The sequence below is a fragment of the Neolamprologus brichardi genome, chromosome 7, assembly GCF_056152115.1.
Source record: "Neolamprologus brichardi isolate AB-2024 chromosome 7, ASM5615211v1, whole genome shotgun sequence".
In the NCBI taxonomy this organism is placed as follows: Eukaryota; Metazoa; Chordata; class Actinopteri; order Cichliformes; family Cichlidae; genus Neolamprologus; species Neolamprologus brichardi.
Window position 1 is genome coordinate 63,218,101 of NC_142110.1, and position 26,704 is coordinate 63,244,804.

At 40.7% G+C, this 26,704-nt stretch overlaps 1 protein-coding gene across 5 annotated transcripts in view; it reads left to right on the forward strand.

Annotated features, from left to right (window-relative positions):
* Positions 1–26,704, forward strand: part of kiaa1549la (KIAA1549-like a) — a 128,258-nt gene that overhangs the window by 73,697 nt on the left and 27,857 nt on the right. For 4 of the 5 annotated variants that reach the window (XM_087844089.1, XM_087844090.1, XM_087844092.1 and 1 more), the window contains exons 12-15: positions 1,425–1,460; positions 8,578–8,771; positions 19,281–19,426; positions 26,004–26,128. In XM_087844089.1, coding sequence (XP_087700215.1) covers positions 1,425–1,460; positions 8,578–8,771; positions 19,281–19,426; positions 26,004–26,128 — 501 coding nt within the window. The remainder of the gene's footprint in view (positions 1–1,424; positions 1,461–8,577; positions 8,772–19,280; positions 19,427–26,003; positions 26,129–26,704) is intronic. The other variant, XM_087844093.1, reaches the window with a different exon arrangement.

Sequence of the window (26,704 nt, forward strand, 5' to 3'; positions counted from 1 at the left end):
CATTTGTTTTCTCACTGCCCAATAGCCCATGGTTACTGCTAATCATGCATGCTGCAAAGACCAAATGACCAAAAGGAAATGGGCAGGCCCTGTTGTGCTGGAAGTGGACCTTAGGGTAATGTTGGCCCTTTCAAAACAATAGCATTCAGCCAACATGAGCCAATGTGAGGTTAAGTAAAAGTCAATCATTTGCAATGGGCATGTTTGTTATGGATTGCTACCAGCTGGGTTTGATCGGGTCAGGTTGACACCGTGCAGCACATGATGCCAGAACAACAGCTGCTGGTATCACTGCAGTCAGTTAAGTGCTAAACAAGCAGCGAGCCTGCCAGCCTTATTTCTTCAGAAAATTCTTGCAGGGGTGTTCAGAATTTGATCTCCTTTAAGTTCAAATTCGATATCATCATTAGGTCTCCACTCCAGCACATGCAGTGACTTGACTTACGGGATGTGGCTGGTTGTAAATCCACGTGAACCATGTTCACATTTCACAGCCCAAAACAAAGCGAAGTGACTCACTGAGTTGCTGGAAAAGCCTGCAGATAATTTCCATTATTTGAATTCATTGCAGCCCGTTTGCACCACAGTCGGCTACGGATGTGCACATTAAAGGATAACGCTGACTGATTACAGATATTTCATCATATAGCGTTGGCCATAAATTCAATTCTAAAACTTCTGTACCCACCAAATAGTAAAACATGAGAAAAAACACTTTATTGGATAAAACTAAAGCTTCATTTGCCTATAATGTTGTTATAAAGTGGTACATATGTGGCACATAAGTACAGTTTCCAGGGGTTTGTAAACTGTGTTAGGTGGAGGGAAAGTGTAAAAGTTTGCCTTTTATTGTTGCTTTTCCAACCAAATAGGTTTGAATAACCTTGGTTTATAATTTTCCCTACTCTTTGCTCTTTATGATATCAAAGAGAGCTGATATCCCTACAATGGTCATCTCAGGCACACATATCTGGGTGTAAGTGCAAAGCCCCACCCAGCTACCTTCCATGGACAGTCCATAATAAAGCAGACTGCCATGTTAAAGGGAATTGAGCTAAAATTCCTTTTTTCACACATTTAATGTTCTTGCTGCGGGTAAAACTCACCATAGCATGAGGTGTTTGGTGATCTTTCACTTAAAAAAGTGTCCAACATATTTTCTTAAATTGAAATACACATTTTTTTTTATAGCTCGACATGGTAGGCATGTCAGAAGTATTCTACTTTGATTGTTTTGCTACTCTTGTTTTATTCTGAACTCGGTGAATACAGCCTTATTAACCCAGATTAGAGTGATGGCCAAAACCGGAAGATTTGATGCATTCCTTCCTCCCCTATCCACCTGTATTCTATTCTATTCTATTCTATTCTATTCTATTCTATAATAACCCTTTCCTGACCATTTCCCTCTCTTCCCTGTTTAGACTTCATATCGAAGGGAGGGCAGTTACCACCACCAGGTATTCACTAAGACGCCTGAAAGGTGTATAGCTGACTGATAGAGTCAGTGGATGAATGAATGAGTTGCTGTTATTCTCATTAAGTAATAGGGTTTGAACAGTTGCTTGAACTGCTTTGTCGGCTGCTTATCACTCTGTGTTCTGTGTGTCCTTGTTGCCGGGTAAATTCTTGCATGCGGCTGCTGTTCTGTGGACATCACTTTTTCCACCATTCTCATTGGCTACGAGAGATCAATAGGAAATTGGAAGGGGGAGCATTGAGAGCAGGTGAAGAAATATCTAAAGCATGCTCGGTGAGATTTAAAATGTTTAGGTTTGGGTTGATAGGCTGATAAAATGCTGGCTCATAAAAACAGCCAAATGAGCTCAATACTATTGGCCTGAAGAAGAATCCATTTTTAACCGGGGCCCATAAATTTGAATTGCAAAAATGAAGCTCAACATCTGCGAACTAAATCGATCTAGTTTTATTTTTGTAGCATGCATAAAGAGTGACACAAGCTTGGTTCATCAGCCTTGGCTTATTTCCTATTGCCATTCCCTTTCAGACCGGTTGTTTTATCCTGCTCACATTCTGCAGTGGCACAGCAGGATCCCTGCACACAGACCTCCAACCCATTCCCTTTTTCATATGTGGTTTTTCCACTAAATGATATGATCATGAACTCAAAGCAGAGCAGCAACAGAGCCAACAGATAAAGATGCTTAAAAATGCCTTAAATGACAAAGAACTGTGCAGAGGCCATCGGTGTGGTTAGTGTTACTGCGGTGGAACATGTCAGGGTTATTTTGGTCCAGCCTTTCTCATCCTCATCCCTCAAGATGAAAAGCGAGCCGCGGGAACGATGCATGCTGGGGTAGGCGGGACGTCTTTGGTCGCACACGGAGCTAGTATGTGTAGACTCCTCGGAAAACACGTGTACGTGTTGGGTTTGAGTGTTTTCCACTTCTTTTAGTATTATATATTAACATTCAAATTTTCCAGCTTCAAGGTTTGTTTGCTTTAGTAACTGTTTGTAAACATTTAATGTTGTGTTTCATAGGAGAGCGCATGAAATATTAAAGAGGCCCAAAATATGAGGTTTTAGAAGTGGCGCCGTGAAGCTACAACCACTGTATTTACTCTCTCCCAAACCCGAGCAAGATGTGCATTCAATAAATCAGATAAATATTTAACAGGAGTTAGGTTTGGGAGCTGAAAACTAAAGTTAGAGACTTTCAGTTAATTTTGGTCTTTTTAAATTATTCTCATGGCGGCATGTATACTGACCAGTATACATTCAGTACTGGCTGGTGTTTTTTTAAATCTTTTTTTTTGTTGCTTACATAAGAAGGGCCAGATGTTAGAAGAAACGATAAAAAAGAGAGTGGGAATGGCGTGCAGTGCTTGTTTTGTGCAATCAAGCAGCAACCTCCAGGTTGCCAAAAACTGAAGGTCTTTAAATGGCAACTCGAGGGTCCACAATCTGCCCAGCTTTACAGCAAAAATACACGCTTATATAGACTGTTCCAAAAAACAGATGTGATTTCAATAACTTACTTTAATGAGATGTAATCAAGGTGGAATATTTTAACTCATCAGTTATTTCATTACTTAAAGTCAGGTGGCTTGTTCATAATTTTATTGCACTTTGAGGAGTCAGCTGTTTAGTTTCTCTGGTATATACAGTTTGATTTGTTTCTCACCACCCAAAGCTAACATCCCAGATGTTATACCTGTGTCCTAACCCTGCATTCTGTCTAATGGCCTGGAGAGGGTGAGGATTCTGGTTGCAACGAAAGACCCCCACTTGTATGAAAGTCTTAAGTCTCCCTTGTTTACCTCAGTGAGCACTTTTGTAATGACTTCATGATCTCAGTCGCTAGTTTCAAGTCTTATTGAATACAATAAGATGTTCATTTTGAAAATTATAGTCCCCATTAGAGTCCAAAAGGAGCATAAAGCACGGTACGCATTACTGAGATTAACAGCCTAGCCAGTCCTGCAGAGTGAGTTATTGTAGCACCAAATTCCCTCAGTGTGTTTCCTCATAGGAAGTGTTTTCTTGCTGAGCTACAGTGGGGAAAAAGAAAAACACAAAAGGCAGTTATAAAGTAAAAAGACTGAAATGCTAGAAGACGACTGCTTAATTTGATTAATTTAGCTTGAAAATGTCTAATTCTCAATTTTCAAGAAGAAAGAAGCAGAAGAGCTGATTAGAAGTTACTGGCTGGATTTGTGGTCACACCTTGCAGATCGATCCAATGTTGTCATTTCATTTTTTTCTAATTTTAATGCTTGTGTATACATCTTGACTTTTCCTCCACGGGACATGCAGATATAAATCCCATACAAATTTCATGCGTAAACGGAGTCTGTGTCTTAAGCTAGCTTGCGTGTGTGTTCTGTTAAGTCATCTGAATACCAAGCAGACTCCATCAAGTTGACCTCCTGTGTGCAACCGTGCCCGCGTGCGCATGTGCGCGTGAACTATTCCCACGCTGTGCAGGACAAGCTAAAGCTGCCGATCAATACTGTGACTTATATTAGGTCTGCATGTGTGTTTAAGCATTAAAGAGGGATTCTGCTGCTTCCTCCTCACTTTATCACTCTGCCGTGCAGCCGGAACATTCTTCAAAATGGCTTTTCCTCCCTCGGTGCTGCCTTGTATACGCATGAAAACCTCAGATAGCTGGCCTCCATGTGGAGTACAATAGAGGTGGAATCAGCGAAAGTAGAAGAAATCCATTTTTCATTTGTAAGGTGTTCAGTGAGTGCACAATGCAGTGGCTGCCATTTAAAGGACTGAAGGTATTTTGCATTTTGCTGCATCATGCCTCGACTGGCCCCAGAAGGAGTTTATCTAACCGCTGCAGCACCTTGTTGATGTGCAATCAAGCCTTACTTTAGATACATAATAAAAAAAAATAGTCTTTTTTTTTTTTTTAAGCGCATCTCTTGGCTGTGCTTCCGCCATCAGCCCTGCTGGAGCTGAATTTAAATCAATATGGCCACAGGGGGAAAAGAGCATATCTCATCCATCTGCTGCACCTCATCAAGCTGCTGTTGGGTATTGCTCTGAGTTAAAATTAGACAAGAGGAGAGGCATCTGTGTGATACTGAAGGGAAAAAAGGGAGGATAATCTGGTGGTGCCACAGAGTCGTGCTCAGAGTGACTTCATATGACATCCTCAAGTGGAAGAAATCCCGGACTTCTTGCTGCTGTCCTCCTCTCTCTCCTCGCCTTCTTTCTTCTGGTGCTGTTCTAAATGGATGTGGAGGAAAAACACCATCCATCTCTGACAGAGCGATCAGAAGATCACCCCATAGCCCGGGCTTCAAGTCTTCATTAAACCGGGTCGCTCGCGTAAGATGAAAGACGGCCATTTGTTAAGTCAACACACTGTCAGTGGACGTAGGGAACGAGGGAGCGAGATGACAAGGCGGGGAGAACGGGAAAAGAGAAAGTCTGGAAAGGAAGAGAGGGCAGAGACAATTTGAAAAGACAGGTGTGTGGAAGTGAAAAGAACAGAGAGAAAGAACGATCATGAGGCAGTGCAGTCAAATGTGAGCGGTGAAATGTCAGCCTGCTTTTCAAGGTTACATCCCCTCGGCTTTGTCATTTCTGAGAATTCATACAGTCTCCATGCACGACTTTACCCATCACCTGCAGTTCAGTGCCATTTCAGCACCCGTGGCACGAAACCTTATGCCTGTGCTGTGATAATCCACATGCATACTGGTGGAAGGACATATATGCAACAGCACACCTCGTGCTCCTACCTTGCACGTTGCCCTTTCTTTTCTCCTCATAGGTTATAGGCAAATGAGTGTTCGCACTCTCCATAGGTCTTTCACATGAAAGAGTCAGCAACTGTCAACATATATCAATTCAGTTGGTAGAATATGCGTGTAAAGATGGACTCAATCCATATATATTTATGGCACGGCGAGAGGGCCTACGGTGTACCGCTCGCTTTCCGTCTCTATCTGAGCTCCTATCACTTTTCCCGGCACTCATCCACGTCTGCAGCCACGTGTGTCGGAGCTCGCTGACGGTACAGCGGTGTGTATGACTGATGAATTATTAACAACGCCGTCAGCTGGATGCACGCGTTGCCTAACCTCACACGCACTGAGAATTTAGCATGCATCATCAAATGCATTAGACGTCCCATTTTAGAGCTGCTCGAAATAGAAAAGAGGCGGCAATTTTTATTATTTTTTTTAAATCTGGGTTTCATCTACTTGGTTGTGTAACCTAAATTGAAATGTTCTTTCCCCCCCCCACGCTTTATTTTTTTCACTCCTGCGTGCTAAACGCTTTTTCTTAATTTGAATACAAAGATTGCGTCCAGGCCTCGGAGGCTTTTCAGACTGCTTTTGCTGCCGCCTCTTTTTATGTTCTGTCTCTTTATGCCAAAACCCCTGACTTCAAAGGTGCTGTTAATCTTTCTTTATTTATTTATTTTTCAACTTTTCATTATGCCAGCTCTGGTGTTTGGAGACTGATAAAAAAAAAAAAAAAGAGGTTCAGGGAGGGATGTCCATTCAATTACTTTTATCTGAAATAGAAGCAACACTTATCTGGGAATGTTTCTTTAGTATTCAGGAGACCATGTCGTGTCAGCTGGTAGAACTCTGAGCGCTGTTCACCCACATCAGGTTGTTCAGTGCTGCAGCTAGCGTGAAAAGCTCAGGGTGACAACGGACTCAAAATGTTTTATGAATTGAAAAGTGAGTTGAAGTCTTTCATCTATCAGTCCAGTCAAACAAAGGCAGTCCCGTCGCTGGCGTTCATGGTGTTTACTGACATATCCATTCACACAGAGGTTAAATCTGAAAAGTAAAACATAATAAACACACATTTACATTTAAGCAGCTTGTGAAACAGAAGGTTTTAAACGGATAAAAAAAAGTATAGAAACACACAAACCCAGGGAATAGACTGTATCAATAATAGAGTTGAAGCTGCAGCATTATGCTTCTGCTTTAATCACTGGAAATGGCTACACCAGGCATGTGATAGGTGTGTATGTGCCACAGAGATCCAGCTGGTACTGCTATTGGGCTTATTACATGATGAGCTGTCTATAAAAAAAAAAAAACAAAACCAAAAAAACTCATGGATCAAAGCTTAAGGTTACATTCTCGGAGCAGCAGTATTGAGTGGGAATTCAAGATTTAAAATTAAAACCCCATGCACAGGGAGTTTTTGGATCCTGTGCAAGGCTCAGAAACTGAAGGCAAACGACAACAAGGAAACATTCAAAAAACTTGTTTTTGCTGTCATAGCCAGAGCCCTACATAGAACATAATAATAATGATAATAATTTTTATTTATGAGCACCTTTCAAGTCACCCAAGGACACTTTACAATAGGATAAAACACTTAGTAAAACAATTGCAGAATAAGAACAATAAAATAAAAGCACAAGATAAAATTAACAAACAGTGGATTCACAGTGAATATGCAGATTTGAACAGATAAGTTTTGAGGTGGGATTTAAACTGTGGGAGGGAACCAATGTTTCTTATTTCTGGGGGCAGAGAGCTCCACAGCCTGGGAGCAGAGCAGCTGAAAGCTCTGCTTCCCATGGTGGTGAGGCGGAAGGAAGGTACAGCAAGCTGGATAGAAGAAGAAGAACGAAGTGAACGGGCAGAACAGGTGGTGGTTAACAGGTCAGAAAGGTAAGGAGGAGCGAGGTTATGAAGGGTCTTGAAGGTGAGCAGAAGAAGTTTGAAAATTATCCGGAATTTCACAGGGAGCCAGTGAAGTTCCTGAAGAACAGGGGTGATGTGCTGGTAGGAGGGGGTTCTGGTGATAATGCGAGCAGCAGAGTTCTGAACCAGTTGAAGCTTATGGAGGGATTTTTGGGGGAGACCATGCAAAAGAGAATTGCAGTAGTCAATACGGGAGGTAACAAGACTGTGGACAAGAATGGACGTAGACTGGGTGGAAAGAGAAGGAAGCAATCTGTTAATGTTACGTAGATGGAAGTAGGCAGAACGGGTGAGATTATTGATATGAGATTTATAGGAAAGTGAACTGTCTAGGATGACACCAAGGCTCTTAACCTGAGGAGAAGGGAAAACTGTGGAGTTATCGATGGTGAGTGAGAAATGGTTTGCCTTCAAAAGGTTGGATTTGGTGCCAAATGCGCAGCAAGTCTATCCAAGTGTTAGACTTTGCGAATAGTTGGCAAACATTTACAAAGTAAAATTCTATATGTGTCACTTAAGTAGCTCTTATCAGTAAAAGAAGGAGCCTTAACTTTAATTTCTGTGGCATGCCATAAAAACTGCACGTATGGTATTGCCTGTCAAATCCAATGAGCTTTTCTAAAGTGTGGTGACTTCTCACCAAATTAAACTTTAAGCTTTTGCTTCTGCTGTAAGTGTGTTACCCAACATTATGGCTTCAATTACCGCTCAATCCAGAGTGCTTATATCAGGATAAAAGGTGTTGTGCACTGAACAATGCAACAATGGGCAACTGATGTCACAAAACAGTAGGCAAAGACAATAAAAAGTGCAGATGTATTTACGTCTTTACTATGGCAACAGGCAGAAAAGACATCTGCCACCACACAGCTGAAACTGTTGTGAACATTAGCTGTATGCATGCATGCGCACAACACAATTGGCTAATATGCTTCAGCTGGCTATTGGCTCTATTTGTTTGCTTGTTGAAATGCATCAGTATAACATATATGATTAAACTGAAAACTAGCTTACCAATAATGTAAATGGGAAACTCTGATGTTAAATTCTGCAAGAACTCGCGCTTTTGATTCTTCAGTTATTCTTTTGGTGTCAAGTGCTCTTTTCATTCATGCAAGATCTGCACATTCTGTGGCTGATATATTGTTCATTGTTCATTTTTTGTGAGTTTTAAAGTAAACTGACTTCCAATATTTCCCTCACATCAGCGTCTGCCATGTACAGCATATCAGAAACGGTTGCATTGCCTTTTTTGATGTCTTTGCATGTGCTCTACAGTCGATGTTTGTTTTCATGTCTCAAGTTGCTTTTGGTCCATCAATCCAAAAACTCCTGACTGGATTGTGCTAAAAGCTGGATTAGCTTTGACTGTGCAAATTCAAACATTATGTGTCGTCCTTTTCCCCCCAACAGCCTGTCCAGGGCTTCGACTATGCCAAGAAGCACATGGGTCGAACTGGCGATGAGGCAGTCTCTGTTACTAAGGAGACGCTGGTGTTGGGGCTGCCTGTGCGAGACGCTCCATTGTCGCTGTCACTGGATAAGAAGGTGCACCAGGATGGGACTGCCAATAAGAGGCCTCCGTCTGCTGACATACACAAAGGAGGGTAAGAAAGTTACTGACTCATCTGCTTTAATGTACTGGGAAAACTGACCTTATATAAATGATTTGGATGTTAGCATTATTGTGCTTTATCATTGCATCTGTTTTTTTAGTTTTAGTTTTAGGTTTTTTAATCATGAAGACAAGTAGCACAAAAATCTTTATTTTGGTGTGATCATTTAGTGTTACCTACCAAACCTAAACAGAGACATGCACAGACATATGCTACAATTTGGATAAAACATTAATTATATATTACATACCTCCACAATATCATTAATTTTTTTTTATGTGGACTGAACTCAAGTTCTAATGGCAAAATTTCAAGTATTAAATGAAAAATGTTCACCCAAATAGACCTCACAGACTTCATTTGTGTTATTTTTGATATATTATTCATTTAAAAAACATATTTGGTGAGGTTTAGACAATAAAATTGATTTGATTAGGGTCAGGTATTGATCATGGTTTGGGTTTAAATGTCTGCTGGTTGGTTGCCAGGGCGACTCGTCCCCACAGAAGAATCTGGAAACCATAAACACACATTAGTGATGTGCGATACCACTGATACCAAGTAATATTCAGGGTGGTATCGACGATACTGATCAGATTCCAATACTTGTTTTATTTATTGTATCTCAAATTATAGCATCATAATGATTACAGGACATCAGATTTCTTGTTCTTATCACTTAATAATGCAGAGTTCATCATATAGAAATAAAAAAAACACCTTGCCTGCCTGCAGCACTAAAGGACTCCGTGAGAGACGTCTGTCTCGCCCTAGCAGCACCTGTCCCTCTCCTCCTCTTCAGTTTGCCTCAACATAAGCTCGTCATATTCTGTGATATGATTTACTCTGAGATGTTTGACAAGGTTAATCTTGCCACAACCATACATGCCAACCCTCCCGATTTTTCCGGGAGAAACCCGAATTTCAGTGCCCCTCCTGAAAATCTCCCGGAGCCACCATTCTCCCGAATTTCTCCCGATTTTCCACCCGGACAACAAAATTGAAAAACCATATCGCAGAATTCATAGCGCGGCCCAGCCAATTCCAGCAGCTGAGACGTCTGTTTGTGGAGGTAAAATACGTCTGCACATGACTCCAATTACGCTCAGCCATCGTTGTGAGTGCGCACGCCAAAGGGCCGCGAGACATTTATACAGCCGTATTTTGCACATGACTATGAAAGGCGGAAGAGGAAGTAGTTCCTTTGAATGTAGACAATCTGAATGTTATAGTTTCTTTCCACTGTGTTCCTGTTAATGATACTACAAATTTACCCTAAATTACTAAAATATCGATATTTTAAGGTGAGAATCGATTCTACAACATAAATGATTGGTATCGGAGGAATCGATATTTCAGGACGGATCCGCACATCACTAACACACATGAAACTTCAAAAGTCCTGGTGACTCAAATTTACATAAAGAAGTTCTAAGAATACAAATTTTGTCACGTAATATTGTGTTGCCCATTCAGCTGATATGCATCTACTAGGTATGAATTAGGCTAGATCAGCTGTGATGCAGAGAGGGTAACACACCCTCAGCTGTACTGTTTGTTTTAAAACATTGTTTTATGTCCAACAACAGCAGCAGTTGGCTCAGAGAAATTTGAGCTTGACGGTTTGCTTTTGGGTGTTGGGTGTCGTTAACACAAAAATGTAGTCTGACCCTTGCACGGACCAAAACCCAGTAGAGGTGTCTTATGTCACACTGCTGCCATCATTGTGCATAATTCATTATAGATGTGGATGTAAAGGAAAGCTCTCCCTTGTTCATACATCACTATAAGCTGTGATTGAACACAGGTACAGTGCTGAGATAGCGAGCTGATCCGACATGCTGCTCCCAGCTGGAAGCCTTGTGAAGGGGAAGAACAAAGTTCTCGAGCATCTGTTTCAGTCAGTGAACAAGGCGGTGACAAAACCAGAGCTTTTCAGCAAGTCCAGACATCAGTGCTTGTTTGCGCATCGCAGTTAAGCCAGAGAGAAGCCCAGAGTAAGCAGTGCACAGTCTGACAGATTGACACGATTCTAAGATAAGTCCAATGTTAACGAAAGGCTGTTTGTAGACAAAAGAAGGGAAGCTGCTTCTGTTTGCAGCCAAAACACCGGATGGAGTGATGTACTAGGCTGAAGTTGAGAGCGCTGAGTCTAATAGTGGTGTTAGGTGTGTTGCTATACAAATACAGATGATCCCATTTAAGTGTGAATAAATAATTGCTCCAGTAATTTTCAACCGTTAACAGCTTAACACCTATCTGACACATGATGTGACACAAAAGATTTGTGTAAATTCACAGGAAATACATTTAAACGACTGTGCCTTTCATCTACCGATGAGCAAGATCTGCTGTAAACAGCGTGGGACGGGGTATCACCTGTTTAAATGACTCATTATAGGGCTGCTGGACCACACTGTGAAAAGACACACCAGTAGACACACCGGTGTGTTTCAAAGTCAGAAATTAATAAACGAGTTTAAAATAAAAAATACAGATAATCCACAAAATCAATATCTCTCATTATACTTTATATGTAAGAATATACATAACATGTGTTTAGGAAAGGTAGGATAGACTGTTGTGGTGCTTAATACAGTTACTGACTGATAATGGGTGTGATATAATACGAATGCACAATCCTATTTTTTTTTGTGAACTTTACAGTCATTGGCGTAGTTTTCTGAGCAGCGATGAGTGGAAAAATAGAGGGCCAGACACCCCCGATTATTGCAAGCATCAGACGTTTCATTTCCTGCATTCTTGTCAAATGTTACGCACCATTTTGTACCTTTTCTACGTCAGTTTATGGGGAAATGTCAACATATAATGCAATATAAGGCACTCTAGGATTCCATATGGCTTTCAATATAAAATATTCTCAGCTTCTCCTATTTAAAATCATCCCTGCTGAGTCAAAAAACAAACAGGCTTCATTTTAGTATTTTTTCAAAGCTCAAATGTGTTTCAAAGAGATTTTTGATTATCTTCAAATTTAAAAAGTTGTGCATAGTTATAACTTGTTACACAAATCAGTGTTTTATGATGATTTTTTAGGAGTTTATACATGTTACCGAGTCTGAAAACTAGAAAGTTTTCATTTGTCTTTGATTTGTCTGGTTATCAGTTTGCCATCAAGCTCATGGCATCAAAGGGGAATCTGCTGCCTGAGATTTCACCACTGTGTTTGTTTGAGGCGCAAAGATAATTAAGTTTCCTACAAGAACTGAGTGGTGGTATGAATTCATAATTCCTTCAGATATTTCGTTAGTAACAAAAACCCAAAACTATCTATCGACACAAACATTCATAAACGCACTTTTTTTCTACAGTTTTTCTATCTAACATTCACATGATGCACACACTAGGAGCAATCTGGGGTTCAGTGGATACTTTGGGACTATTTCCAGCCTGGGATCGGATCGCCAACCGTACAGGTGGTGGGGGTGGAGGTGTCTTACGCACAGCTAGTCTCACTGAAACATACGAATATCATATACATTTCTTTATAGATATCAGAGATGGCTTCGCAGCAGCAATTTTTATTTTTTTATAGTTACTGAGGCTCTTTTTGTGTTGGGATTGGTGTCTACACTGGAGAGAGTACAAACCCAAAGTCATCTGTTTAAGTAACTGTAGCGTTTGACCCAATAAACATACGCCGGAGCGATTATTTTGACAGCAAAACTTTTATTTGGAGTTGTGGTTTCATTCACAGCCACTCCCGCTCTCTTTGTGCTGTCACGTCCGCCCCCTCTCCGACTGTCACTGCCAACATAAAAAGACACACAATCAATGTCAGAACCCAGCACACCTGTTGACCCCGCCCCTGCGCCGCCCCGGGAGCTCACTGTGTCACCCCTCCTCTGCAGCTGGCCAGAGACCACACGCACGCCACAGTAACATTTAAATAACATTTTTTGGATGAATAATTTCATTGTCGTTTTAGTGAGCAGAGACACCGTGTCCTCTCATTAGCGAAAATGGCCAGTACTGGATTTTATACAAACTCTACACTAATGAATGTCAAGCCTCTTCTCATATTTTTAAATACGCTGATGACATGAGTCCGATGGCTTCCTGCTGCACTAATGTGGGTTCATTAGGTCGTTCACAGATAATTATCTGCAACTAAATGTCTCCAAAAAATACTACTAATATTAAAAAAATAGAATCCGTGCAAGCTTAAGTGAATTTCCTCCAGTCTTCTACACACTGGGGAGTGTATTGTTTAAAGCGTAGTGTCAGGTTTGAAAGATTTGGATCATGTTTTGGCATGTGGCATGAATCATAGACTGATTTCAAAAGTTGGGGAGCAACAAAGTAAAAAAAAAATGCATCTGTACCCAGTGAGATCAGGAGGAAGTTCACTGTTAATTAAAAAGTTTGTCTCAGAAACTGCAGCTGAAGCCTGTCGCTATGATCCACGTCTGTAAAAGAAAAAACATTGCAAAAGCATAAGGCCTCAGTCACACAGGCCTAGAGACCAGTTAGCGACCTCCTCACACCTTCTCACAGGTCAGCTCACTGCCCGGCGAAATGATTTGCAAGTTGGGTTCTGCACCAAAAAGCTCCCCGTGAGATCCCTTGCAAAGTGCTGCAGTCGCCTGTAGTTTGCATGAAAGCTGCAGGCTTTTTAGCCTTTTTACTCTTCAAGCTGTAGATAAAACATGAAAAATGTTCGCACAAAATGAAAACGGATAGCATGCACCTTCACAGTAAAAGTTCTATCTTACCACTTCAAACAATACATTTCAAAAGGTGAAACTTTTATAGGAATAAATTTCCAGTTTTGATCGCACTTTTCACAACTACTTGTTGAGTATTTTTTCTGACATTCAGCGTTTTCCATATAAACTCTGAGGAACAACAGCAACCTGCTAGCATTTGCAAGCATGCTTTTGCTGCATCAACATATCTACACCTCCCCAACCAGTCTGGAAATACACACTATTAATTAGAGATCAGAAATTTGCCATTGGCTCACTGACTGGTCTCCACACCCTAAAAAATGTTTTGAGTGCATGCCTGTTTGACTAACAAATCACAGCAGAGCACAAACGTGACCATACAAACACAAAGAATATAATTAAAAACTGGAGAATATGCAAGCTAGAAAAATCACAAAACAAAGCAGCCAGAAGAAACCTATCAAAGTCAAACAGGAAACAAACAAAAACCTTGTTTAACATGGAGGCGACAAGACTCACAGTAAACATGCCACACAGAAAGCAGACAGACGAGACAGAAGGAACACGGGAAACGCTGGGCAGACAAAAACTCAACACCACTAGAATAACAATGAAAACAAGAACCAAAACTCAAAGACGTCACTAAAAACCATCACAAACAAGCCGCAACGAGCCCGTTTTGAAAAGTTGGGCACTATTTTGGATTAAAGCTCTGAAGTTTGGCTCTAGTAAAATGTTATTTCTACATTTATTAAAAGTTGAGCGAAATATTGTGTATTAGATTTATGGTGATTTTGGAAATGTGAGCTCATGGGAAGAGACAAACTGATCAGACACAATCTGCTCTCAGTGAAAAACGAATGAAATCCATGTAATGACCCAAACACATGGCTAAACAGATGGTCATTTGTCCCCACAGCCACTGGGCTACTACTGAGGATTAGACATTTGAGTGTTTGATTGTATTTCTGTGATTTCAATCAGAATGAATCATGTTAGAAAATGAAAGTTGCATCTATCTGCTGCTAATCTCCATGTTTTACGCAGCTTGTCTTTATTTGGTAATAAATGAAGTCTCTTCCCCATATATTTTCTGTCTTTTTTTTGTTTCTAATCTTCCTTGTTATTGTCCCTGCTTTTCACGCATGAACGATGAAAGTGATTTGCAAACATCTGCCGGAATCCTGCCATTTAAACACATTTCCCAAAATGTACCAAAGGGTCTTATTCCCGCTAGATTTCACTAGACTTATGACATAATCTGTTCTATGCATAAACACTGAAAAGATTTAGAACGAAATATGAAAACTGTTCTTTTTGTAAACGTTTCCGTCCCCAAAGATTTCTCTACTACGAGCGACACCCACACCCGCGCCCACAGTCAATTGCGACAGCTTTCCTTTGAGGAAGTTCGGGAGTCATAAATGAGATGCATCATGCCTCCTCTCACATTAATGCAAATGCAGAAACGCACATAAGACAGAGCCTCTCATTTATACACCACTAGATGAAAATGAATGGAGGTGGGATTAGTTGTGCTTTGCCTCTCGAGGATGATAAACACATGTATATTTATAACCCTGGCTGTAGCCAAGCGAGAGGGAGCCGTTCTGCGTGACGGTGATGACGGTGTAAAGGACTGGAAGCGCTGGCATAGTTCGATAATCAGCTTTACCAACCGGCACACACATTCTCAAAGAAGGTATTCTACCACCTGGGCGCACACTAGTTACATTTCTCACTGTCTAACTGATGCAATGTGGGGTGCAATGGATTTCAAACCCAAACAACAAGCAAGAATGCATTTATTGTTGTGCTTTGTGGTCTGTGTGCAGGCAGAACCAGGTGCTGTGCTTTATCATAAAGGAAAAAGGTAGATAAGAAGAAACAAGACTCGAATCACTCGCTCCTTCATAAACACGCTGTACACCTACAACCAGACGTTTACTGTGAAATGACCGTTTCCGACTTGAATTAGATGAAAAGTTGCATGATTGTCATTTTCAAATGACTTTGCATTGCTAAGCAGTATACATGTTATTGAAATTAGTTTGCACTGCGTTCCAGTTTGGGCTTTTTATTTTGTGCGTGCATTTCAAATTCATTGACGCTGCCCTCGGCCCTAACTGGTTGTGGTATCACAAGTGGGTAGATTTGGGTAGATGATGTTGTTCCCACCCATCACAAAACAGCAGATTGACAGATAGACTACCATCTATGGATGCCTATGCCTAAGAATTTTTGTTAAATACTAAGCAGGCCATGTCAGATTTTTCTTTTTCTTGGCTCTGTATGATGTCTGAGAGTAAATAATAGTATTTGTCTTGTATTTGAATTCAACAGTTCCCTTAATATTATTGTTTGCTGTATATTATAGTTATTTGTGCTAATGAGCAGTGGAACAGGTGCCACATGTTTGTGTTTTAAGAATATATATTTTACTCCAGCAGCTTTGTAATATAACCGTTTGTCTTCAGCAGTGACTAAATTGCAGTCAGCTTTTTTTGTGTGATTGCGTCATTGTGTTGACACGAGCAGAGTGATGTGATCATTTTCTGCTTCATTTCAAAATGGTTCTTCGTTTAAAACATAAAGAAATTGAAACAATGTGAGAAACAACGGCGGTGATTATTTTACCCGCTGAACATGCTCTGGTGTGAGGAAGGAGGAAGACGCAGTCTGCATGCTAACCATGGGCCAACGCTGTAGGATGGGTTCATGGGGCAGCATTTATTCTGCTCACTTCAGTCTCCAGAGAGCTGCAGTTTGTGAGGCACAAAGAGCGGCAGGGAGATGAACGCTAGTCTCCAGTAGTGTGATTATTGATTCGGCTGCTCCTCCCTCTGGCCTTCACAGATTTATGTGGAACACACACTGTATTTCTCCTTCCATCCCAGCGGCTCTTTGCCTGATTCCACATGACTTTTACTTTGACTTGGCCAGTCACCGGACACAGCACTGGCTGCATTGTGTGTGTGTGTGTGTGTGTGTGTGTGTGTGTGTGTGTGTGTGTGTGTGTGTGTGTGTATGTGTGTACGTGTTTGTGTTCACAGTGTTAGCCTCGCCTGTGGTTCTGTAATGTCGGCTCCGGCTGATTTGTGCATCTCACACCACCTGTAGACCGGCCTGTCACGTTGTGTAGCTGCTGTGTCTTACATGCCTCAAGGCTGTGCGCATGGGTGTTTGTGTACTCTGCACATGTGTGTGCTTGGTATATAGATTGAACTGACTAAGTGCTATTTTTGGATTCGTACATGTTTATGCATGAGTTTATTTCACACACACACACACACACTGGACATAAAGGACATAAAGGTGTTTAATACACTGACTTGATGTTACCTTTTGGGGACAAAAGCAAGTCGCTATAATGTAGATCACTACTTGGTTTAAGGTTATGATAAAGCCTGGAGGTTGCTGCTATAACAGGAAATAAATGTCATCAATATAATTTCCTCTGAAGTAAAGGGAAATGACTCTTTGAGTGGGAAATATACGCATGCTGGGCTGTTTCCCATCAAGGTCCCTGGCCGGAAGCCAGGCTATCCCAAAAAATCAGCATGCCATTGTTCTGCTTGTCCTTCACATTTGCCCTGCATTTCTTTAATGTTGCATGCGTTGTTTTTACAAGATGCATTCAGTACAAGTGTGATCACCATCTCTAAAAGCACAAACACTGTATGACACAGTACAACAGTAAAAGGTGATGTAATTTGTCTAGTTAGCTGCTAACATCACATAGGTCAAGCTACTGTAACTGCTGATTATCAGGTGTGGAAGCCGGCATGAAAATGCCAGGAGTCAGGAGTGTTATTAGTTTTGGTGCACAAGATAAGATAAGAAATAAATCATCATTTAAAAAAAATGCTATGACATTAATTTGACTCTAAATGATCAGGCTTGTATATCTATAATGTTATCTTATTTGCTGATGTGATGTCATATGCCATCAGTCATCCTTTCACTTAATGGCTTATCCGGGCAGCACAGTGGGTTCGAATCCGCCAGCAGGCTGGAGCCTTTCTGTGTGGAGTTCATGTCTTCTCCTGGTGTCACATTCATGTTAGACATGCATGTTAGGTTCATTAGTTCTTAGTTATCTGTAGATGTGAATGGTTGTCTGTGACAGTGGTGTTCTGCCCAGGGAGTATCCTGTAGCTCCAGTCCCCTTTGACCCTGTCATCAGGGACAATATTGTCCATTATTCAGGTTATGTCTATTGCTGTTAGGCTACGTTCACACTGCAGGCGAAAGCGCATCAAATCCAATTTTTTTTGACCCTATGCGACCCATATCCGATCATGGTGTGACAGTGTGAACGGCACAAATCCGATATTTTCCAATCCGATCTGGGTCACTTTCGTATGTGGTACTGAATCCGATACATATCCGATGTTTCAGAAAGCGACTGCTGTTTGAACGGTCAAGTCGCATTAAATCCGTCTTTTACGTCACTGACACAAGACAGACGCCAATTATCAGCTCCAGAGAAGACATCGTGAACGCTTCCTGGCCATCCGGTGAAACTGTTGGGAAGACAACGTTGGAGAAACGTGAACATTTTATTTGTTCTGTATAATCTGCAGATTCTGACAGAAATCTGCAACTATCCTTTGAAGCACCGCTCCTCTAAAACAGCAATAAGGATCATTATTAGGTTATCTACATTATTATGTAAATAACAAAATAACTTAAAGCAAAAATTGGGAAACGTGAAGTCCGAAGTCTTTATATTAAGGGCCATCTGTCAAACAATTTTGTTTGCTCTGGGTCTAAACAGAGCGCGTTGTGTGTGACATCTTCTTTTGCGCATGCCGGCCACTTTGAGCGTTCACACTAGAGTGCGTTTGCTGTCGCATTTTATTTGTAGTGTGAACGAGCAGACAAAAAAATTGGATTTGATCAAAAAATCGGAATTGAGCATTAAGACCTGCAGTGTGAACGTAGCCTTAGATGACCTCTTCTTCTCAGTGGTGTCAACATAGCTTTGTATATTTTTCCAAAAATTAGCTAGCTTGTTCTAAACGTACATAATTAACAATCTAATGAATGAGCTAAAAAGCAGTCTCATGGCTATTAACAATAAAATAACCATAACAATATAAAAATACAAGAACCACAAGCTGTATGTAATCGGTTTATAGTTAAAGCACCTGCACGAGTGAGTTCATGGTATAAGGATAAAACTGCTCTACGAATCCTAGAAAATTGACAGAATGAGCTGAAGCGCAAAGAAAAAGTTGGGGACTCAAACTTTTATGACAATTATATAATTTGGTGATGACAAGTGATTAGCTCAAGATGAGACAAAAGTTGAGTCAGTGGTGTTGACAATTGGCAGGTAGCACGATGTGTGACAATGCTAATCTTCAGCTTTCAGATCAAGTTGCTGCTACAGATTTTAATAATGTTTTAGACATCTCTGTCTTTGTGACTAATGATGTCACTTATAGTTAAACAATGCCACTTGAAAAGTCCTTACAGCCAAGCTTTTACATTTTTTCTCTTTTTTTGGCATTTCCAGGACAAATTAAATTGCATATAAACTTCCAAATCTGCTGGTTTACCTCCAGGATTGTCATAAAATGCGCACACTCGCATACAAACACCACACCACATGTTTTTGGCTTGTAAAGCACTTTTGGGTTTTTTTTCTTTTTTGTAATGAGCCATTAACATTTTTTTAAATAGTGTGTTGGCAGTAATAACTGTGAGATGATGCCCTGTTTGTGTACACACTCACAACCCTCTCCGCCCCTCCCTTTTCCTCTCTCCCTTCGCCTCCTTTCTGTTGCCATGGCTACTACAGGAGGTTGCCAAGTGATGAGGATGGCTCGGTGTCGAGTAACGGCTCCGGGAAGCTGAACACCAGCAAGAGCTCCTCGGCCCGGAGGACTGCGACTGGCAGCAGCAGCAAGAACGGCAAGGAGGAGCTACACAAGAGGGGCACCAACGGTGAGGAGGAGGAAGGAAAGAGAGATGAGGAGGAAGGGGGTTAAGAAGGTAGACAAAGAATGAGATGATTCCAGTGAAGGAGGAAGAAGGGAAGGTATTAGGAGAAGGACATATACAAAGACAGATGGATGGATAGATGGAAAAAAATCTGCCTCTCCTTATGTTTGTGCCCATCACAAAGTCTTTCATTGCTAATAAACAAGTGCAGATCACCAAAAAACTGACACACACATCCACACACACACTCATGCAATGATGTTTTTACCCAAGGATAATTATTGTGAGCTAATGAAGCGCAAACGCACTCATGCTTACAATGAGTCAGCCTGCTACAGCATCATGTAACTATCAGGGACGACACATGTGCTCATCAGATATTGTCACATGTCCGCTCATATGGAAACTGGGATATTAGATCAGTTCGAAGACACATGAAGCATTCACGTGTTGCTATTTAGGCTGTTTTCAATCGGCTTACCTCACTCCGAATGCTGCATGGAGATAAAAGCGAGTACATATTCCTTAAGCGTTGCATCAACTTACTTTGGAGCAGAACCACAGAGAAAGACAAGGAAGTGGGTGGAAACAGTTCTGACAGCGTAGTGTCACCTTAGGTGTTATTCAAGTCTGTACAACCCACTGCATATGTTCTATGCTGTAGGAAAGTTACTTGTTAATCCTTGATGCCTGTCCTCTCCATCATTTTAAATGAGCTTTTAGATATTGCACTCACACAGAGTGCAATATTAAAAACACACACAGGGTATGACTACTTAAATGCCAAGTTATAATTAAATTACTATTAAAATGAGAAGGTTACTTGTAATCAAGAGTCACATTTCTTTTTTTTTTTTGTTAAAGAACGGACCTGATGTAGTCTAAAATCTGCGATCACATGCTGTAGCTTAGTTTATTGATATGTTATCGACACTTGATTATAAGGACATCTTGATTTCCATGTTGTGTTCTACCATTTTATGCCGATTCTGATATTTTTCACACTACTACATCAATTAGACAGACTGTTGATGACTAATTATGAAGAATGCATTATTAATTTAAAAGCATTTGTTAAAAAAGGTCGTAAAAGGAGGAGACTGGTCCATGATGATGACAAACAGGTACTTCACATTATTAAGTTCACTTTAAGCAGCTTGAGGCAACTGTAGTTGTGGTTTGGTGCTTCATAAGAAAAATTGAATTGAACTGAGTTGAATTCAAGAAAAAAATTAAGTAACTTTAAAGTTGATATAACAGCAAAACAACACAAAACAAAATTGGCATAGGTGTGCTTGTGTTGGGAGTAAACATGGTATATGTGAGCAACACTATACACAAAGCCCCTGTTATTCTGTGGGAGCTGTGCTAAATCTGTCATACACACACTTTTACATTTGGGTACATCTATGAAAAATGAATCCAGCCACTATGATGTCCTCCAATAGCTATTTCACTTCCCCTTTTCGGACCAAGAAGCTACTAACATTTTTCTCTATAATCACTCTTTGGCTAAATCTATCCAGACTCTTGAGTCAGTGTCAGTTAGCACTCAAGTCAAATCTAGAAATGACAAAAACTGAGGCGTCATAAAAAAAAATGAGCTTACCACCTTCTGTGGTCTTATCGTCATTGCCCGAGGCTACAATAGCCGGTTCTAGCATGATGGCGCAACTTCAAGTGAACTCCTGGTATGAGTAATGGTGGTGCCCAGTTTAAACAGAACATGTGAAATGAAAAAAGACTGTCTCTTTTCTACTGCATCATCTTTGAGCCTTTTGAAATGTTCTCCATCATTAATTCAACAAAGTAGCTGGCAGGTACTGTGTCATTTTAAAGAAGCCATATGACAATCTCCGCTGCTGAAGTAAATGACAGTTCTCCTAATAAAGCTTTAAAAAGCACGTTAGCAGGTTGTGACAATAAAAAACGTTGTAGTTTTCCATAGATAGGCTCACTTCTGGTAATTTGGACCACTCCACTGCAATGGACTTCTCAACTGTGTTTGCCCTTTTAGTCCCTTTTTAGCATTTTAATGGAATTATCTATTTTATTAGTCTTTTACTTAATATTAATTAATAAATATATATGTGCTGTAGCATATTGCTTATGGATGCATCTTGATGAAGCTAAATAGCCTTGTATGGTTTAGGACTTCACCCGTCCATCCAACTAGTTTCACTTATGGTCCAAAAACGTCAACATGGGACAAGCAAGGCAAATGTTGAAGTCTCCAAATGCAGTGTAAACATTGCACGGCAGACTCGATGATGTTTCCATGAACATGCTTTTCCGCATCTTTTTACTAAGCTGCTGCAAACACACTCGGTCGGTTGCAACTTTCCAGCTCAAAGCCCGACTGCGTCAACAACAACACAACCCTCAGGAGCCAGTGCAGATTTTCAAACCGACGAGGCGTGATTGCAGATGCCGCTGCAGGTGCGTCCATCGCTCCTGCAGCGGCATTGCAGACCACGCCCCGCCACATGTAGATTTCATAACTAATGGTTGCCATCTTGGTAGTCAGTCCATCTTTTATATACAGGCTGTGGGTTGAACCTGCTAAGCTAACTTCGAGGCTCTGGTGCAAAATGTCCAAAGATGCAAGCATGAATGCTTTTGTCAGCCCTTGCACTATTTGGCAACCTGTAAACCTAAAACATATTTATAAAATATTATATAAATTACATAGTTTGCAGAATGATTTCACTGTCTGCACAGATTCCTCACTAGCGTTAAATTAGCAGACATCACAGGATTAAAAACAAACATTTTGTCAGACATGAGATAATAGACTGTGCCTTTTGGTCTACATCACCTGTAATCAGTAGTGGCAGTGAATGCGCTGCATCTTTGAACTGTTCAACAGATTATCAGCCCAGTTTTTTTTCCAGCGCTGCAGTTTCCGAATTGATTGCCTAAACATTGCTCTGATCACTGGTAACCCTGCCACGTTGGTGCTGTTCAGTGGCATTCTGGGACACTGTGATTTTCAGATCTCTTTTGCATCAGCAAACTAATGTTCACAGCAATTTAAGTGATTAATAGTGTTTATGCGAGCGAATGAATGCTTACCCAGAGGAGACAAGAAGAAGATGAGTAATTGTTTCATTTTCTCACTAGAGATTGCAGAGAGCTGGAGATGGACAGGAATGGAGTTTTCAGAAAAAAAAAGGGAGAGAATAATGCCGGTATACTACAGAAATGATAAAAACACCTGCTTGCTGCAGTGGGTCACACATCTTCAGGAAGTTTTACAAAGTTTGTCAAAGCATTAGCTAAAGAGCATTTGTACTACACCTATAATTTTACTTGCGAGAGTCAGTGAAAGTGAAATGAAAATGCAAACACTCCAGAACTACATCTCAGACTCCACAGACCTCAGTTAGCATGTTAAAAGTTAAAGTTCCTTGCAAAAAAACTAGAAAAAGACTGAACAAGTGTGTCTCGTTTCGAAGCATTATCAGGAAAAGCATCTTCTTTCTCAACAGAACAACACAGCTTAGAATTGCAAAGTTGATTTTGAACAAACCAAAAGACTTCTGGATGGATGGAACATAATGTCCTTTGTACAGATGGGATACAAAGTGGAGATGTTTGGCCATAATGCACAGTGCCACAGCGTTCCAGCACAAATGCCTCATAGCTACTGTTGAGCACAGTGGTGGAGGGCTGATGATTTGGGCTTGTTGAGCTGTAGTTGAGTCGACTGTGAACTCCTCTGTATACTCAAGATAAAGCTTAGTCCAGATTGTGTCGTGTAACAAAACAATGACCCCAAGTGCAGCAGCAACTCTGCAACAGAATGGCCAAAAAAACAATTGAGGTGTTCCAGTGGTTCAGTCAAGAGAGCTGTGATGAACAAATACATGCAAACTTCAATAAACTGAAGCAATGTTGTAAAGAAGTGTGAGCCAAAATGAATCTGTCAGATGTGAGACATGTAGAAGATTAGTTTCTTATATATGAAGATACAGCTTTCCATATAAGTACGGCCTGGTTCCATTGTTCAGGTGAATCCTTCAGGGCAGTGCCATCAGTGCCTTGCGCTGACTGAATTCCTTCTTACAAGAGTAAACCACTCAAAAGACAGTGGGACTTCTTTTATTTAGCACACTAAACTTCCACAACAAGAGACTAAAAACAGTGTTTTCGTTTTTTTCATTTTAGAATGATTTTAGAGCAACTGTTCAAGAGAAACAGATGACATCTAACACGGATCTCAGTATAGCTAAATGAACTTTTTAATGTTCCTCAGATGCTCAGGGTTCAAATCCCAAAACTAATGGATAACATGATGGTGGTTTTATATGTAGTCTATGGATATACTAACTTTATTGTTCATCTGTTACATCATCTCCATAATAGTAACCAACATTGCTGCAAACATAAAGGAGTAAACGGCAAAAGTACCAGCAGATTGTTGACTGACTCATACTGTTTACCAGAAGACACACTGAGTAACGGGGGCTCTAAAATGTAGTTTATTCAAATTATGCAACATGTAGTTTCTACATTCAGTCAATGAAGCCACATGTTTTAAAATGAATTTAACCACAAAAGAAGAAGAGAAGAAGGACCCTTCTTTGTTGATCTGAAATGTCTAGCTGTGAGGAAGCAAAACAACAACACAGCCATCATGCTGCTGCTAACTTAAATGAAGGAACAGACACAACAGGAAAGTAGAAATTTTTCCTAATAAGGAAAAATAAAAAAGCAAAGCCTACAAGTTTGTAATGTTCCCATTTACGTAGACCAAACCAGTCAGTGCTGTATGAAAATAAATATGATTGAGTTGCTACTTTTTCTTCATAGTGAAAGTTATTGTAAAATAATATAATATAAAATAGCCTTTGTTAGTCCCAGAGTTGAGAATTTCACCCTCGTTTTGGCCTCTTCTCTGAGTGCAGGAGTGCACATATGCAGCCAACCAGCCACCCACCCACAGCCACACATACACACACATACTCGTTTTCATGTCTTAGTGAGGATATCTCATTTATACAATGCTTTCCCTAGCCGCTTACCTTAACCCTAACCATCAAATATGAATGCCTAATCCTAACCCTCAGCCTAACCATAACCTAATTGTAACCCTGACACTAAAACCACGTTTTGAGCCTCAAAAATGTCTTCAAACTCAACTCGGGGACGGGCATTTTGTCCTCATAAGTGACTGTTGGTCCTCAAAAGTATAGCATGCCAATTTTTGGTCCTCACAAAGATGTCTAAACATGCACACACACACACACTCTCCATGGCACTCACCAGATGTAACAACCTTTGTGGCAGAAACCATGTACGTGTTCAATTCAAACACCAAGTACAGTGTTTGCCATTTGCTGTGAAATGGTTCAGGGTGCACGTTAGCTGCGACACATTGTTACCTGTGTCCATTCAGGTTCACAGCCCTCTGCTGCTTGTGATGCCACCTGTCCTGACCTGAGCTGTCACACTCTGATAGGCTGAACAGTTTCACCAGCGAATGAGAGCAGACCAAGCTGGTGCCGGGACGAATGTAACATCGTGGGTTTGGAGCAGAGTTAATGGCATACTGTCGTAGCCCTACAAAGAAGCAGTCTGCCATATGATGTCAGTCAGTCAGTGAGTCACTGTGAAGCAACATAGCACTATCCATCTGCTGCTCGCTGCTGTAACATACAGTCACATAAATACTGAGATTGTGTTACTGTGCGAAGCAGAGGACCTGTCACATACAGCGGATGTTTTTCATGAGACAAAACTCAATTTTTATTGGATTTATTGTTTATTAAAGTTGTAGTTTCCATGGCAACAAGTAAATCTCACATTAGAGGATAAAAGCAATTATTTTGGAGTGGAAAACAGTGGAGGAAAGTACATGTGAGCAATGAGACAACGGAAGGTAGGAAAATGAAAAGCTGATAACCCATTAAATGGTAAATGGCCTGTATTTGTATAGCGCTTTTACTCAGTCCCAAGGACCCCAAAGCGCTTTACACTACATTCAGTCATCCACCCATTCACACACCCATTCACACACTGGTAATGGCAAGCTACATTGCTACATTGTAGCCACAGCTGCCCTGGGGCGCACTGACAGAGGCATTACTGATCAAATTCATCTTATGGCTCCAAAAAAACCCAACATAGCACAAGCAAAATCATATAAATTAAATCCTATAGTGCTAATGTATTAGCTAACAAGAGCTTGCTTCATTAGTAAGTTCAAAAACTCTGTGGGTGCAATGTAGACACACACACCAGCTTATTAGTGCTACATGACAGGGTAATAAATACAGAAATTTCCCTCACCAAACCTGAAACAAACTTCTTCCTTGATCTGTACGTCACAGCAAACTATAAGGTTGCAAGTAGATGTGAGGCGTTTAAAACAAGAAACAGGCATATCATTCATTGGTTCAAAAATAGTCCACCCAAGCTTAATATAAAGCTTACAGTATGCGAGAAATGAAAGGTAGCTCCATTAGTAAACCTCTGTATCCATCTGTTAATGCTGATTTTTGATTTATTCTACCTTGAGAACTGAGCTGATCTACTCTTGCTTATTACCAAGTTGTGCGCTTTCTTGTCTTTCCAGATCCCTATGAAGACCATACAGGCTCTCTGCGTCTCATCACTATCAAGCCCATGACAGCCCAGCCAACCTACTCGTATCCCTCTTCCTCTTCTCACAGCCAAGATTCTGTGGTTGTCAATGGGGACGTGAGTTGGAAAACATAAACATTACACGCATGTCTTCAAAGCTTTCCCGGACTCGGAAGTGGTGACAGAATAGGGCAGAGTAAAAAGTAGGACACCATGAGTCACACAGACAAGTGCAGCATTTGGTAACCACGTTTCGTCTACCATTGTTTAAACGATTGATGATGTTGGACTGCATCCAAATTGAAATCAATCGACTCAGTTGATTGAACAAATATTAATGGGTGTTATTGAAGAAGTAGTTCATCAAGCTCTTTAGGTGCATCAACTCAGAAAGGTGCTTTTCCATTCTGTTAAACTACCCCTCCTCCACCATAGTAGTAGTAACATAACATCTCCTCTGGGACAAATTGTACTGTTACTGAATATAGCTGTTGTTGCTACAAACACTATTCCTCTGTCTCTCTCTAATCTCTCAGTCAGCCTATCACATCTCATTCTTATTCTGCCTCAACCTGCCTGCACCTTGCTGCAGCTCAAACAGCAGCACACAGGCTCATGATAAATCCACCCTCAGTCTATTAACATAAGACTAGAAAACCCCATGATTAGAGTGTGTTTCATAGTCTGAATATC